This window comes from Meriones unguiculatus, chromosome 14, assembly GCF_030254825.1.
Source record: "Meriones unguiculatus strain TT.TT164.6M chromosome 14, Bangor_MerUng_6.1, whole genome shotgun sequence".
Taxonomy (NCBI): Eukaryota; Metazoa; Chordata; class Mammalia; order Rodentia; family Muridae; genus Meriones; species Meriones unguiculatus.
This window is the reverse complement of record NC_083361.1, coordinates 85,003,266-85,015,897: the sequence shown is the minus strand read 5'-3', so window position 1 is coordinate 85,015,897 and position 12,632 is coordinate 85,003,266. Positions and strand designations below refer to the sequence as shown.

At 54.0% G+C, this 12,632-nt stretch overlaps 1 protein-coding gene across 1 annotated transcript in view; it reads left to right on the top strand.

Annotated features, from left to right (window-relative positions):
- Positions 1 to 11,290, top strand: part of Slco2b1 (solute carrier organic anion transporter family member 2B1) — a 41,747-nt gene extending 30,457 nt beyond the window's left edge. Inside the window, exons 8-14 of the mRNA XM_021656287.2 lie at positions 260 to 353; positions 3,846 to 4,203; positions 6,286 to 6,451; positions 8,610 to 8,773; positions 9,519 to 9,583; positions 9,899 to 10,019; positions 10,955 to 11,290. Of these exons, the coding sequence (XP_021511962.2) occupies positions 260 to 353; positions 3,846 to 4,203; positions 6,286 to 6,451; positions 8,610 to 8,773; positions 9,519 to 9,583; positions 9,899 to 10,019; positions 10,955 to 11,096 (1,110 nt within the window). The 3' untranslated portion in view covers positions 11,097 to 11,290. The remainder of the gene's footprint in view (positions 1 to 259; positions 354 to 3,845; positions 4,204 to 6,285; positions 6,452 to 8,609; positions 8,774 to 9,518; positions 9,584 to 9,898; positions 10,020 to 10,954) is intronic.
- The last annotated feature ends 1,342 nt before the right edge of the window (positions 11,291 to 12,632 follow it).

The following is a 12,632-nucleotide window of genomic DNA, read 5'->3' as shown; positions in this document are numbered from 1 at the left end:
CATCCTGTTTAATTTAGCATGGTAATGGCAACATGTTACAGTCCAACCACAAGAGTTTCATTCAGTCTTTCAAACCCTCTTGTGGAGTATGTAGAGGGCCAAGAACCAATGGAATACTGGTGGTCTATACTCCTGATGAGGTGCCGGAGCTGCTGGCCCCTCCTTATCCCAGAGTTCCCCCGCCGCTGCTAATCCCACTGCCATGTCCGAGCAGGACCTCTTACGTCCTGCTGACTGGCCTGGCTGTATGTCTTCCTAGGGCGAGGAACTCTCCTCTCATCAGGAGCCTTTAAAGAAAGAGGCTGAATTGGCCCAGGTTGCTCCGGACTTGACGGTGGTCCAGTTTATCAAAGGTAAGTGAGCCCAGGCAAAAACGGAGGGAGGAAACCAGAGGTGCCTTTGAAATTATACAGAGCACAGTCCCTTAAAGCTTTTTCTTATTAATTAGTCTTTCTACAGGCCTCTCAGTAACTCAGACACTCGTGGAAAGTTCTGTCATATACCCCTTTCTGCAGGGGTACCAATGTCCATCACACTCTTGCTTGTCCCCCTAGGTCATGTTTGAGCCCTCTGTCCTCTAGACCTGCCTGGCTCCCACCAGGAACAAGCCTCCACCCTCCGGGTTCTCAGCAGCCGGGAGCATCTGTCTCAGCTCTGCCTTGTCTGTGCTCACCCCCTGCCCTAAGTAGTGAGCTTCTGAAGGTCAGCACTTGTGTCCTTCACCCGCTTTCCTCTAAGCCTGCAAGCCGGAAGCCTTGAGTAAATTTTCACCAAATCTCCAGGCTGTGGCACAGATAGAAAGCCAGGAGTGGTTTGGTTTGGTTTGGTTTGGTTTGGTTTGGTTGGTTTGGTTCTTGGTCCTTGCTCTGTGGGCCTTGGTTTCCCAGTACAGTAAGAACTAGAGTCACTGACAGAAACTTCAGGCTACCCTAATCCTGACACAAGGAAATCAATCAGTCAGCTACCAGAGCCCACAGTGGCACCAGGCAGCATTTTCTTAAGAACTCAATCCTGAGGGCATTGATTGAGTGCCTGCTGTGTGCCAGGCAGGCAAGTCAAAAGGCCTTGATGTAAGGCCTGCCAGACACTGGTCAGTGTGCAGTCTTGTGAAGTTATTTTCTGACTCTGACCTGGGTTTTCTGATATAAGATTGGGCTGGTAATATTTGTTTTGCCTTCCTCAAGGATTAGTATGACTGTCAGGTAGGATGAGGCATGGCAGTGAACACTGCCAACAATTTTTAAAACTGCCTATGTACAGGCCTAAGGTATAGCTTTTCCTACTTTCAGTTCTTATTCATGCTTGAACAGTAAGTAGATCTGTCATGGTTTAGGAAGGAATTATCCAAAGGGGTCCTTCACCCTTCACCAAAGACATGTGTAGTAGGAAAGAATTGGATCCAGTTCTTTGTTGGGGCATCTCTGACCCTGCCCCCAGTTTTCCAGCATTCCCAGGAGAAGGGAAGGCTGGTCTCAGGTCACCCCCAGTTGCTCAGCACACTGTAGCATGGAAGAGCATATTAACCACCGCTCTCTGTCTCCTGCTCGAAGAGCAGCTGGGACTGGTTGCACAGATTAAATCGTAGAGAAGCTATTTGATAGAAGAGACCAGACCAGGAGGCTAGGAGAGGTCCTTGTCTGATAGGAGCCACTTGGCCCAGGAGAGGCCGGCAACTTCAGGGAGGAAACAGCACTAAACTGAGAGCATGCTTGTCCTGTTTAAAAGGCCTGTGTGTGGCCTCTGAGCTGGGCAAGGCTGGTGAGGGAGGCAGTCACGGAGCTGAGGAAGGTCCTGCACTGTCTGATGGGGAGACCTTGTGCTGAGTGAGGGAAGCCCTGTCTAAAGGGGAGGCTGAACCTCTGAGCAGGAGACAGGCCCTGGAATTCCCCCTTCAGGCAGTTAAGGGAAAGGCATGGCCCTGCCCTCCAGGAATTTTCCATCCCTTGTGGAGGAAGCTGTCGCTGTTGGGGCGCAGGATGGGGGATGGGCGTGCAGTCCACTGCAATGATGAGTGCAGCAGGATGAGCAGGGTAGAGAAGGAGCTCTCCGGAGCCAGAAAGAATGGGAACAGAGTGGGAGGGGCAGAAGGGAGAGCAGTTCTGTGCTAGAAAAGAGCCTGGCCTTGCCCTGTACAAAACTGAGTATGTCCCTGGCTCTCTCTCTCTCTCTCTCTCTCTCTCTCTCTCTCTCTCCCTCTCTGGGTTCATTTAGCAGTGAAGCCCAAGTAATATAAAAATCTCCCGGCACATATGGAACTTCAGATGCCCTGGGCAATGCATGGAGGGAGGGAGGAGGAGAAAAGAAGGAACGGAGATGAGGAGGAGGGAGAACAAGGGATGGAGAGAAGGAAAGGGCTGTAGCCGGGGTGGGTGTAGGGCCACCTACCCCATTTCAAATGCTAGCTGAATAGACTGGAGGCAAGGACCAGGGACTTGGAGGAGGAGGCGGTCCACAGCTGTAGCCCCTAATCACTTCCTCCTGGGCTGACTTTATTTTCTGGCTCCAAAGAAAACAGGCCCAGCCGGGAGGGTAGGGACCAAGCTAGTCTGACTATGCTCTGAGGACAGACAGAGTGTGTCTCCCATAACACGGGACACAGGCTTCGGTCTGACAGGAATAGAAGGCCCTCTCACCTGACCTCCACGGCTGTCTCTCACACCCTGGTTTCTCTTCCCTTTTCCCCCACGCAGTCTGTCTAACAGTGGAGAGCTCTGTATGTCAGAACAGAAAGTGTCCTCTGACACACATGGGCATCCCTACTCTCCAGGACGCTGAACCCAGGAGAAAGGGGACCTACCTACCATTCTGAGCTCAAAGGCTTAGCACTGTCAGGGAGGGCAGCCTGAAGGAGGCTCTAGGGCACTACGGCAGGATTCAGGGACTACCCAGAGCCTGAGGAGGTCCCCAATGCCAGGACCACTGCCTGTCTCCAGCCTGATGTCCTGGCCACACCCCTGCAGGGAATTCCTCTTCAGGTCCCCTCATTCTCTAGGTCCTAACTCTGTCCTGCATCCAGGAAGCCTCCTGGCCCAAGGCTGCCCAGGTTCATTTTCTCTGGAGACCTGAGATTCTTCAGCACCAGGCGTTTGGACATTTGCTCTGGTCCTCACTCATTAAACAGTATTTACAAAATGACTGCTGTGCCCTGGGCTCTAGAGATAAAGCAACTGATAGCATAAAAAAAAAAATTACAACTGTGAAATAAGATGAGGGTGAGGTGGCAAAAAACCCAAACAGCTAAACAAATAAAATGTGCAATCTGTTAGGTCCAGTGTTCTCGAGAAACACACGCTAGCTGTGAGGCGTCAGGGCAGCATGGCCACCTGAGGTGAGGACAAAGAAGGGAAGGACCCAAGCCCAGGTTGGCATGGAAAGAGCACAGCGGGGGTAGGGGAAGGGAGAATAACTAAATGGAAAAAAGCTGAAATCAGATGGAGTGAATGAAACAGACTCAAATGAGATGGCGTGAAACAGAACTATACCGACTCCAACAGAACTGGACAGAGAGAAACATGTCAAACAAACTCCCATGGAACTCAGCGAACAGGGAGACATGAAGAGAATTTCAAAGCTGGAGCCGGACGGAAAGGAGTCGCATGCAGTGGGGGAGCATGGGAGGCACTAAAATTAAACAGAATGAAGAGATAGAAAGGAACGGAAGGGGCGGGGTGGGCAGACATGGATGGGGTGGCTGGGATGGTGCTGACCTCCTTCCCACTTATCCCGACAGTCTTCCCTAGATGGGTGGCTGGGATGGTGCTGACCTCCTTCCCACTTATCCCGACAGTCTTCCCTAGGTGGGGTGGCTGGGATGGTGCTGACCTTCTTCCCTCTTATCCCGACAGTCTTCCCTAGGGTGCTGCTGCGGACCCTGCGCCACCCCATCTTCCTGCTGATAGTCCTGGCCCAGGTGTGCATGTCATCCATGGTGGCAGGCATGGCCACCTTCCTGCCCAAGTTCCTGGAGCGCCAGTTTTCCGTCACAGCCTCCTTTGCCAACCTGCTCATCGGCTCCTTCACTGTCCCCCTGGCCATCGTGGGCGTCGTGGTGGGAGGCGTCTTAGTCAAACGTCTCCACCTGAGCCCCACGCAGTGCAGCGTCCTCTGCCTTCTCGGGTTGCTGTCGTGTCTGCTGCTCAGCTTGCCACTCTTCTTCATCGGCTGCTCTACCCACCATATTGCAGGCATCAGCCGGGACCTGGGGTGAGTAGGCCTGTGCAGCGGAAGGTTCATGGTGAGGGTAGGTCAGTGGGCCACCTCCCTGTCCTGCCTCCCCTGGGGCACTGTCTCCACCTCAATGCCTATGAAGCTCTATGCAAGTCCCCCCTTGGGCTCAGGCACAAGCAAGCAGTGGTCACTGGAAGGCATCAAATGCCAGAGATGAGGCATGGATGGAACCTCAAGGGCAGGAGACCTGGGAAGGGTCAGAGGTTGGGTCAAGGTGCAGCCACCTGTGTGATGCCATTTCCTGGGAGGCTGAGACCCGAGGGCCAGCAGAAGGGAAATGGAGGCCTCGCTTAGAAGACAGAACTCAGCACAGCCTCGGGGAGGCTTTTGCTCTCAGCTGAGGTCAGATCCATCCAAGAAGAGACAAAGCTCCATGCCTTAAAGAAGGAAGACTAGCAGGGAGCTGGGTGGTTCTTCTCCAGGAGACAGAAGAGGTTAAGAAGCCTCTTCCTACAATGACCTCATTTTCCCTGGAAGATGTTATAAGCTTTATTTGGTCCAGCACTCAGCTAGAATTTCCCAACGTCCTCCTCCTTGACACAGCATCCCTCACTCAAGTGCCAGGTTCCCTCACCTTCAGAGCACTCACTCAGGGCCAACACACCTTGGGCCCCACCCTCCTCACTTGGCTCCCTTCCTTCTCCTTTCCCTCTCCTTTTCCCAAACAGCCAGGCTCTCTGGAGTGGGGCCTTCCATGTGCAGGGTGCCCCAAGTCTGAGCAAGACCTAGGTCCTCCCATTGATCTTTCAAGTAAAAAGTCAATGGATATTTTACCATCTTTTTTTTTTTTTCCTAGACAAGGTTTCTCTGGGAAACCTCGGCTGTCCTGGACTCTCTTTGTAGACCAGGCTGGCCTCAAACTCACAGAGATCCACCTGCCTCTGCCTTCCGAGTGCTGGATCACAGGTGTGAGCCACAGCACCCAGCTTACATCATCTTTCAAGAGTCAGGGGGGAAACAATGCAATGATAGCAACCACTGCAGAGATCTCGTGGAGACTCACTGGAACTTACGAGGGAAGCCTTGGGCCCGCTGGGTGCGTGAGACACACCGGCTCTGGCAGGCATTCTTGACACTAGCTGTACAGAAATAGAGAAAATCTCCTCAATTAACTTAGTTGGTCTCAGACATCCTGCCTGCCTGTGTCTCCTTCTTTCTCCCCTCCCCCCTCACCTTTGGCATCACCTCTCACTCATATTCTCACCAAAGATCTTATAAGTTAATTGATGAGTTAACTTAATTGATAAGTTAATTGATGAGCCACTGAAGCTGTCTGGGGCCAATCGAGTTTCCCTCCATAAGATCTCTTACTGGGTTCTATTGTTAGAGCTACTTTACCGATGGGACAGTTCACTTAGCAAGGGTGCTGTTTCCTCCTAGCATGAGGCCCGGTCAGAGCCTATGTCCCGAAGCCATCCTCTTACCCCTACCCCAGGGCAATCACTCTTCCGACCCAGCCTGTCTTTGGGCTCCTGCTCCTGTCCAGCCTCAGTCCTCTAGCTAAGCAAGAGCACCCACCCTGCGATGCTTGGAGTAGGTCCTCTGGTGGGGACATTTGACACAATGAGCAGGACGGGAGAGGTTGTGAGACTTCAGGAGGGTGACAGTGAGAAGGGATCCCCAGCCCAGGTAACAGAGAAATTAAGGTCCCAGAGGGAGGAAGGCACACGTTGAAGGTTCCACAGCTGGTCTGCTCACCAGGCTCCATCACAGCTGTACTTTGCTGAGACAAGACAGCGATTCAACTCCTAGAGAGAATGGCCTCTTCATCCAACTCTCACTCGTGGGAGGAATTTCTCCTGTGTTCCATCCATACACAGGGATATTGGCAGAAGCTCCCAGACATGCAGAATCCGGGGTTGGAAGGGCACTCCCACAGCCTCTGTCCCAGACTCCTCACTCCACCATTAGAAAGTCCCTTTGAATGTCAGCATTTCTCCCTCACGGAGAGCTGCAGCTGAAATTGCTGGCCAGTCCTCTCAGAGTAGGAGCCAAGCTACAGCAAGGGGCCTGGGAGAAGAAGGCCCGGCCAAATACACATGTCTTCTCTCTGTCTAGTGTGCAGCCAGGGCCAAGCCTGTTTCCTGGCTGTGCCGAGCCTTGCTCCTGCCAATTGGATGACTTTAACCCTGTTTGTGACGCCAGTGCCTACGTGGAGTACACCACACCCTGCCATGCTGGCTGCACACGCCGTGTGGTCCAGGAGGCTCTGGGCAGAAGCCAGGTAAGGCCAACCTCCTACACAACCCCAGCTTCCAGTCCCCTACCCTCCTGGCAGGTGCTGCCTGTCACTGCACCTCTTCCTTTCCCCCTCTCTCCCTCTTCCTCTCCCCTCTCTCCCTGTCTCCCTCTTCCCTCTGTCATTGCCTTGTTCCTATGCTTTGGCAGGTTCAGAGCATCACTCTTTCAGTAAGTTTCATTGGCAGCCAGGGCTCAAGGAGGTGAGGCAGAGCTCGCAGCTGCTGGTCTGCTCAAGGAAATGAGCACAGGAATTCCAGGCTGCGGGTGGGTGGGAGTGGTCTACCAGGACATACAAGAGCAGGGAGGACACAGCCCACCTGGGAGGGTCACAGAGGGCTCTGAAAGAGGCAGTGGCCTCTGTGACGGCTCTCCCAGGGTCACTAGGCAGACAGGGACTTGGGATGGGAGGGCTTTCCAGGCAGGACAGCAGCATATGCAGGGATCTAAAGAACACACACCGTGCACGAGCTTCCTAGACCCCAGGCCTCGCCATGCGTGGTTTACGTGGGTGAGCTCACTAAGGAGGAGGCAGAGAGCCATCGTGCCTAGAAGATATTTAGCACTCAGTTTTAGTCTGCTCATTGTACAGATGGGAAATGAAGGCCTGGAAAAGGACCAGGCAGTGCCCAGAGCTGGGACTGGCCCCTCCAGCCCAGCCGGCCCTGGAGCCGGAGGTCGGGGTCTGATGGTACCCCTTACAGGGGAGGGTCAACCCTCGGGGACACCTTTCCAGCCTGGGATTGCCTCTCGCCCTGCCTACCTCCTTGGCTCAGCAGGAGCACCCGGGCTCTGGTATGGCCTGGTCCGTGCCTGAGGTGTACTCAGGTAGACAACAGGGGGAGGTGCAGAAAGGTAGACACTGACTGGATCTCAGGCTTAAAATCAGCCCTGTGGGAAAGACTGGAGACGTCTGTGAGAAGGCCCCGCCACAGACATTGATATCTTTGAGGGAAACTTGGGGAAGAACCTAGAAAGCAAAGTGTCCGGCCTCAGTGGTCACCCCAGCTGTCCTCCCAAGCCAAGGAGCAGTATGGGGGCTGCAGTGCCAGCGCCCTGCTTTGGCATGTTTCCCCACGACCTGGCTCCAAGGTGTCTCCAGCACAGTGGGTTACTCAGCATGTAACTGAAGATCAAAGGCCACTTTTTAGTGGTGTGAAGTTGTGTGAGGGCTTGGGAGCACAGCCTGGCCATGGCTATCAGCTCTGCACGGCAACAGGTAGACGTCTTGGATACTCAGTGATCCAAGCCCCAGTTATCGCCCTCTGCCATCCTACCTCTCATCTTCCACTAATTCGCCTCAAATAACTTCGCCTCAAAATCCTTTCCCAGTTCACCCTGACAATGGGAGCTTCTTCCTGCTCAGCCAGTCCATTCCAGTAGCCACTGAGCTTAAATCCTTCCAAGGCTCCAGGCTGCCACCTTGGTTCTGTCAGCCCTTCTCATACCGGGAATTATCTGAGGTTCTGTAGTGGGAAGCAGGAGGCCCTGGGGGCTCCCGGTACCTTAGCCAGCAGTGGCACCTTTGAGATGGGAACAATCCCTGCACATCCGGCTGAGGCTGCCAGTAACTGCAGTCCGTCAAGGTCTGACCTGGTGCTGCAAGGATGGTTCGATGGTTAAGAGTGTATTGCTCCGGAAGGGGACCGGAGTTCAGTTCCTAGCATCCATGGCTGGCGGCTTACAACCACCCAGGAGCTCTGACACCCTCTTCTGGTCTCCGTGGGTACCTACACTCACATACACAGACCCACAGATAGACACACACACACACGTAAATAAACAAACACACAGACACTCTGACCAGTAAGAAAGGGAAAAGAAGCTCTGGCTTAGACCTTCTCCTGAGAGGCCCTCAAGGATACTGGTGGCCAGGCCACTTCTTAGTTGATCCCTGGGTGGACCAGCCTCCGCACAGTCTCTCTGCCGCACAGCCGTGGGCCAGTCTAAGCACTGCCAGTCTGCCTCCAGGCACTTGCCTGATTCCAGTGAGCACAGATCAACTGATGGTCAGAGTCTGGGACTCCGGCCAGCTCTGCCCCGCTGGCTGCAGACACTGGGGAGCTTCCCAGGCCCTAGGCCCTTGGCCAGCTGCTTCCCTTGGAGGTTCCTGAAGGTTCTTCTCCTCCTTCTCCTCACCCCAGGTTTTCTACACCAACTGCAGCTGTGTAGCAGGGGATGGCACGGTGCCTGCCGGTTCCTGCGAGTCAGCCTGCAGCCACCTGGTGCTGCCCTTCCTTCTCCTGATGAGTCTGGGGACAGCAGTGGCCTCTGTCACCCACACACCTTCCTTCATACTCATCCTAAGGTGGGCCACAGGGTGGGTGGGTGTGTACCAAGAAGCCCTTTCCCTCAGCCAGGATGGGACATTCAAGGGAAGAGTTGGAGGATTGAGGCCACACAAGTGTCCTAGGCCCTCACAACAGACCAGCTCCTCCCTGTCACTCCCCTGGAAGCCTGAGTTTTCTTTCCCATCTTGCAGACAGCCAGGACTATACAGAAAGACCTTGGCTTTACAAAAAGAAAAAATGAAAGAAAGAAGGAAGGAAGGGAGGAAAGAAGGGAGAAAGGAGGGAAGGAAAGGAGGGAAGGAGGAGGGAGGGAGGGAGGAAGAAGGAGGGAGGAGGGAGGAAAAGAGGGAGGAAGAGAAGGAAGAAGGAAAGAGAAAAGAAGAAAGAAAAGAACATTGAAGATGGAAGGTCCATTATGCAGGCTGTCATGAGAGAAAATGAGGAGGGAGCAGACGACTGTGGGGAGTTGAGACTGCATGCTGTGGTGACTTGAGTCCTGGCTCTAACCTCAACAGTGGCCTGTCCCTTTATCTGCGGAATAGGGATGGAGGAGGGTGTCCAGGGGTAGTTGGTATGTGGGCCCAGGATGCACAAAACTGGCCTCTGTACATTGAGGCTCTGAGCCTCCCCCACACCCCTGACCTTCAGCCTGGGAGAAGACTGTCATGGAGGGTGGAACCCAGCTATTGAGAGCCTGCTGCCACGTGGTACTAGGGCTGCGTCTCTCCGTCCATCCTCACACAACCATGTCTTTCTTGGTAGGGGAGTGAAGAAAGAAGATAAGACCCTGGCAGTGGGAATGCAGTTCATGTTCCTGAGATTATTGGGTAAAGAGTTTGCCCAGGGTCCTTGGTTGGGTATCCAGATGTCTGCTCTGTGCCAGGCCTGGGAGACACAGCATGAGTGGGACCTTAGGGCTCCTGTGTGTGTGGGTGAACAAGACCTGGCCGTATGTTAGGAGGTGGTGTGCCTGGGCCACACCAAGCCTCATGGAGGCTCCCTCCGGATACACGCTGAAGGATGGCTGGAGGCCAGAGACTCTGGAGCCGAGAGACCCAGCACCCTTCTGGCTTGCATGTGGTAAGGGTGGGAGACTGGGGAGTGGTGACCCTCTGCTGGCCCCTGAGCCTCTCCTTCCCTAGCCTGGATGCCTAGCCCCGTGATCCATGGCAGCGCCATCGACACCACCTGTGTGCACTGGGCCCTGAGCTGTGGCCGACGAGCCGTCTGCCGCTACTATGACCATGACCTGCTCCGAAACCGGTAAGTGCCAGGCAGGAAGGTCCATGTCAGGGCATGTCACCCTGCGAGCCAGAGACTGCCTCTGACGGAGATCTCATACAGCTGGTCTAAAACTTACCATATAACGGAAGCCAGCCTAGAACTCCTAATCTCCTGCCTCTGTCTCCCAAGCACTGGAATTACAGGCATGTGCCACTAAACCTTGGATTTTTGTTTTGTTTTGTTTGAGTCAGGGCCTCATTCTATGCCGAGGCTGGTCTCAAACTCACTAGGTCAGCCAGACTGACCTTGAACTTTAAGTGCTGAGATTTCCCACACAGACTTCCACACCTGGATAACTCCCTGTATTATACCCAAGGAAAATGACATCTAAAGTAAAAGATCCCAGGCTTATATTGACAGAACCATATCTCGTGCTTTAAGCTATCAGACGGTGGAGTCACTGTGGCAACCTGAAGTACAGAGCCCTGACACGCCCCCCACCCCGGGGCTTAGTCTTCCTCTCTGTACAGGGGTGAGCTCAGAGGATCCCAAAGGCTTGGATATCATAGACTGGCTGGAGGTAGAAGAGCTGACAACAAGGCCAGGGCCAGCCCGGGAGTGGTTGCCTCTAGGCCTGAGCCACAGGATATAGTTTCTGCAGGCTGGGGCCGTCTAGTGAGGCTCCCCTGCCAAGGAAAAGCCAAACAGTGGCTGTCAGGAGTTCAGTGGGAGTTAAGTCCTGCTTTCAAGCGGAACTATGCAGGGCTAGACAGGGTCGTACATTTGTCTGTGACAGAATGTGAGAGATGTTTGGTCTCTCCACACATACCCAGAGTCCCTGGGGAGCTCCCCCCTCCCCAGGCCTCAGGGTTTCTAATTGCACCATGTCTCCTGACTGTACCATCCCTACCCAGAGGCTAGCCAGTCCCTGAAGTGCGGGCCTCTGAGTTCAAGGTTTCTCATTCTTCCCTCAGATTCATAGGCCTCCAGTTCTTCTTCAAAAGTGGAGCCCTGGTGTGTTTTGCCTTAGTTTGGGCCGTCTTGAGGCAGCAAGACAAAGAGGCCAGCGCCGAGGTCACCGTGAAGAGCTCTGATCTGCAGCAACAGCAGCTGTAAGCATCAGGACCACAGAAGGAACCCAAGGGTCCCAGAAGGCCGACATTCCCAGCCCCGCCTAACCAGGAGTGGCAGCCGCGGCCATGCATCTTCTGAGCCCTTCGCCAAAGACGACCAAGGCGGCACCTGCGCCGTGAGAAGCACCGTGTCCCGTGCTGGTTCCTCTGCTAAATTACAAAGTGACTGTGAACAAGTTCCGGGCTTTGCTTGCTCTTTGGAACCAAGGCGTTGTTGTGTTGGCCATTTCTCAAGCAAGAGGGTCATCCTCACTCCTTCCCCCAGCCACATTGACAAGCTGGCCCCAAGTGTTGGTGGTGGGGAGGAACTTCCCCTCTGATGGTAGTAGGCCGACTAGATCATGCTACTCTTCACACAGAACCTGAGCCCAGCTCTGCCGCTCTTAAGCAGGAGGTAGACTCCAGCTCTCAGGCTCCCGCTGTGCCCATCTCTGCAGTCCAGTTAGGTACCGGCCTCCTCCCCTAGCCATGGCCGCCTTCAAGAAGTGTCTATCTGGCGCCCCCTAGAGGCAGAGTTCAGAGAGGAGATTATGGAGAGCCCCAAATGCGGGAGGGAGCAGGACACCCTATTTGTGGTCAGGAGCCTTAGCCGGGGTGGGAGGGGGCTCTCTGGTTCAGAATGTCTCCGCTTTTGTCTTCAGGAAGCCACGGTTGTGGAAAGGGAGGTCTAGCCTTTCCTTTAGAGGCCTTGTAACTTCAGAGACCACTTTATATTCGGACCCGCACCTACTGAATGTGTGTTGTCAGGACCTTTTGGGAAAAGAATCCTGGTCCATTTCACGGAGGCTTTGCAGCGAATACCTGATTTTGTGATATCCAAGGTGACCGCTGGTTCTCTGAGCTCTCTGGGTCAGTGTGAGGGCTAGAGGCAGAGAAGAGCAAAGCTCAGCCCTGCACAGATTCCTGGGACCCCCAGTCCTTCTCCATGCCAGGTCTGTCTGGCTTTCCGGCCAGTTGCCTCCAGGTAGCAGAAGAGAAAGCCCTCATCTGCTCCCAGCCAGGTCTGCTGGCACCATACACCCCACCCGTGTGGCCACGAAGGGAGGTAGGGAGCTAGTAACGGCCTCCCTGTGTGCCTAGCTCTTAGCTAATGGACAAGGCACTTGTCCCCTGTGCAGAAGGGACTGCAGAAGCCCTCATTCCTGCCAGGCATGTTGGCACACATCTGTGACCTAGCATTTGGAGCCCTGAAGATGAGGAGTTCAAATGCCGTTCTCAGCTATATAGTGAGTTTGAGTCTAACCTGGACAACATGAGAAAGTCTCAAAAATCTAAAAAGAATAAAGAGAAGAGGGAAAGAAGAGAAGAGGAGGAGGAAGGAGAACCTGGTCACTAATCTGTATCACAGTTGAGCGTTTAACCAGTACCTGAGCCTACACTGATCAGTGCCAAGAATTTTGAAGTCACTTTCACCAAGACAAGTCTGTTAGTGGGTTTTCATTCTGTCTGCTCTCCCGCTCCCCAGGTCGTACAGGAATAGCCTGGCTGTATGCATACGGCCCATTATTGAATTTGCCTT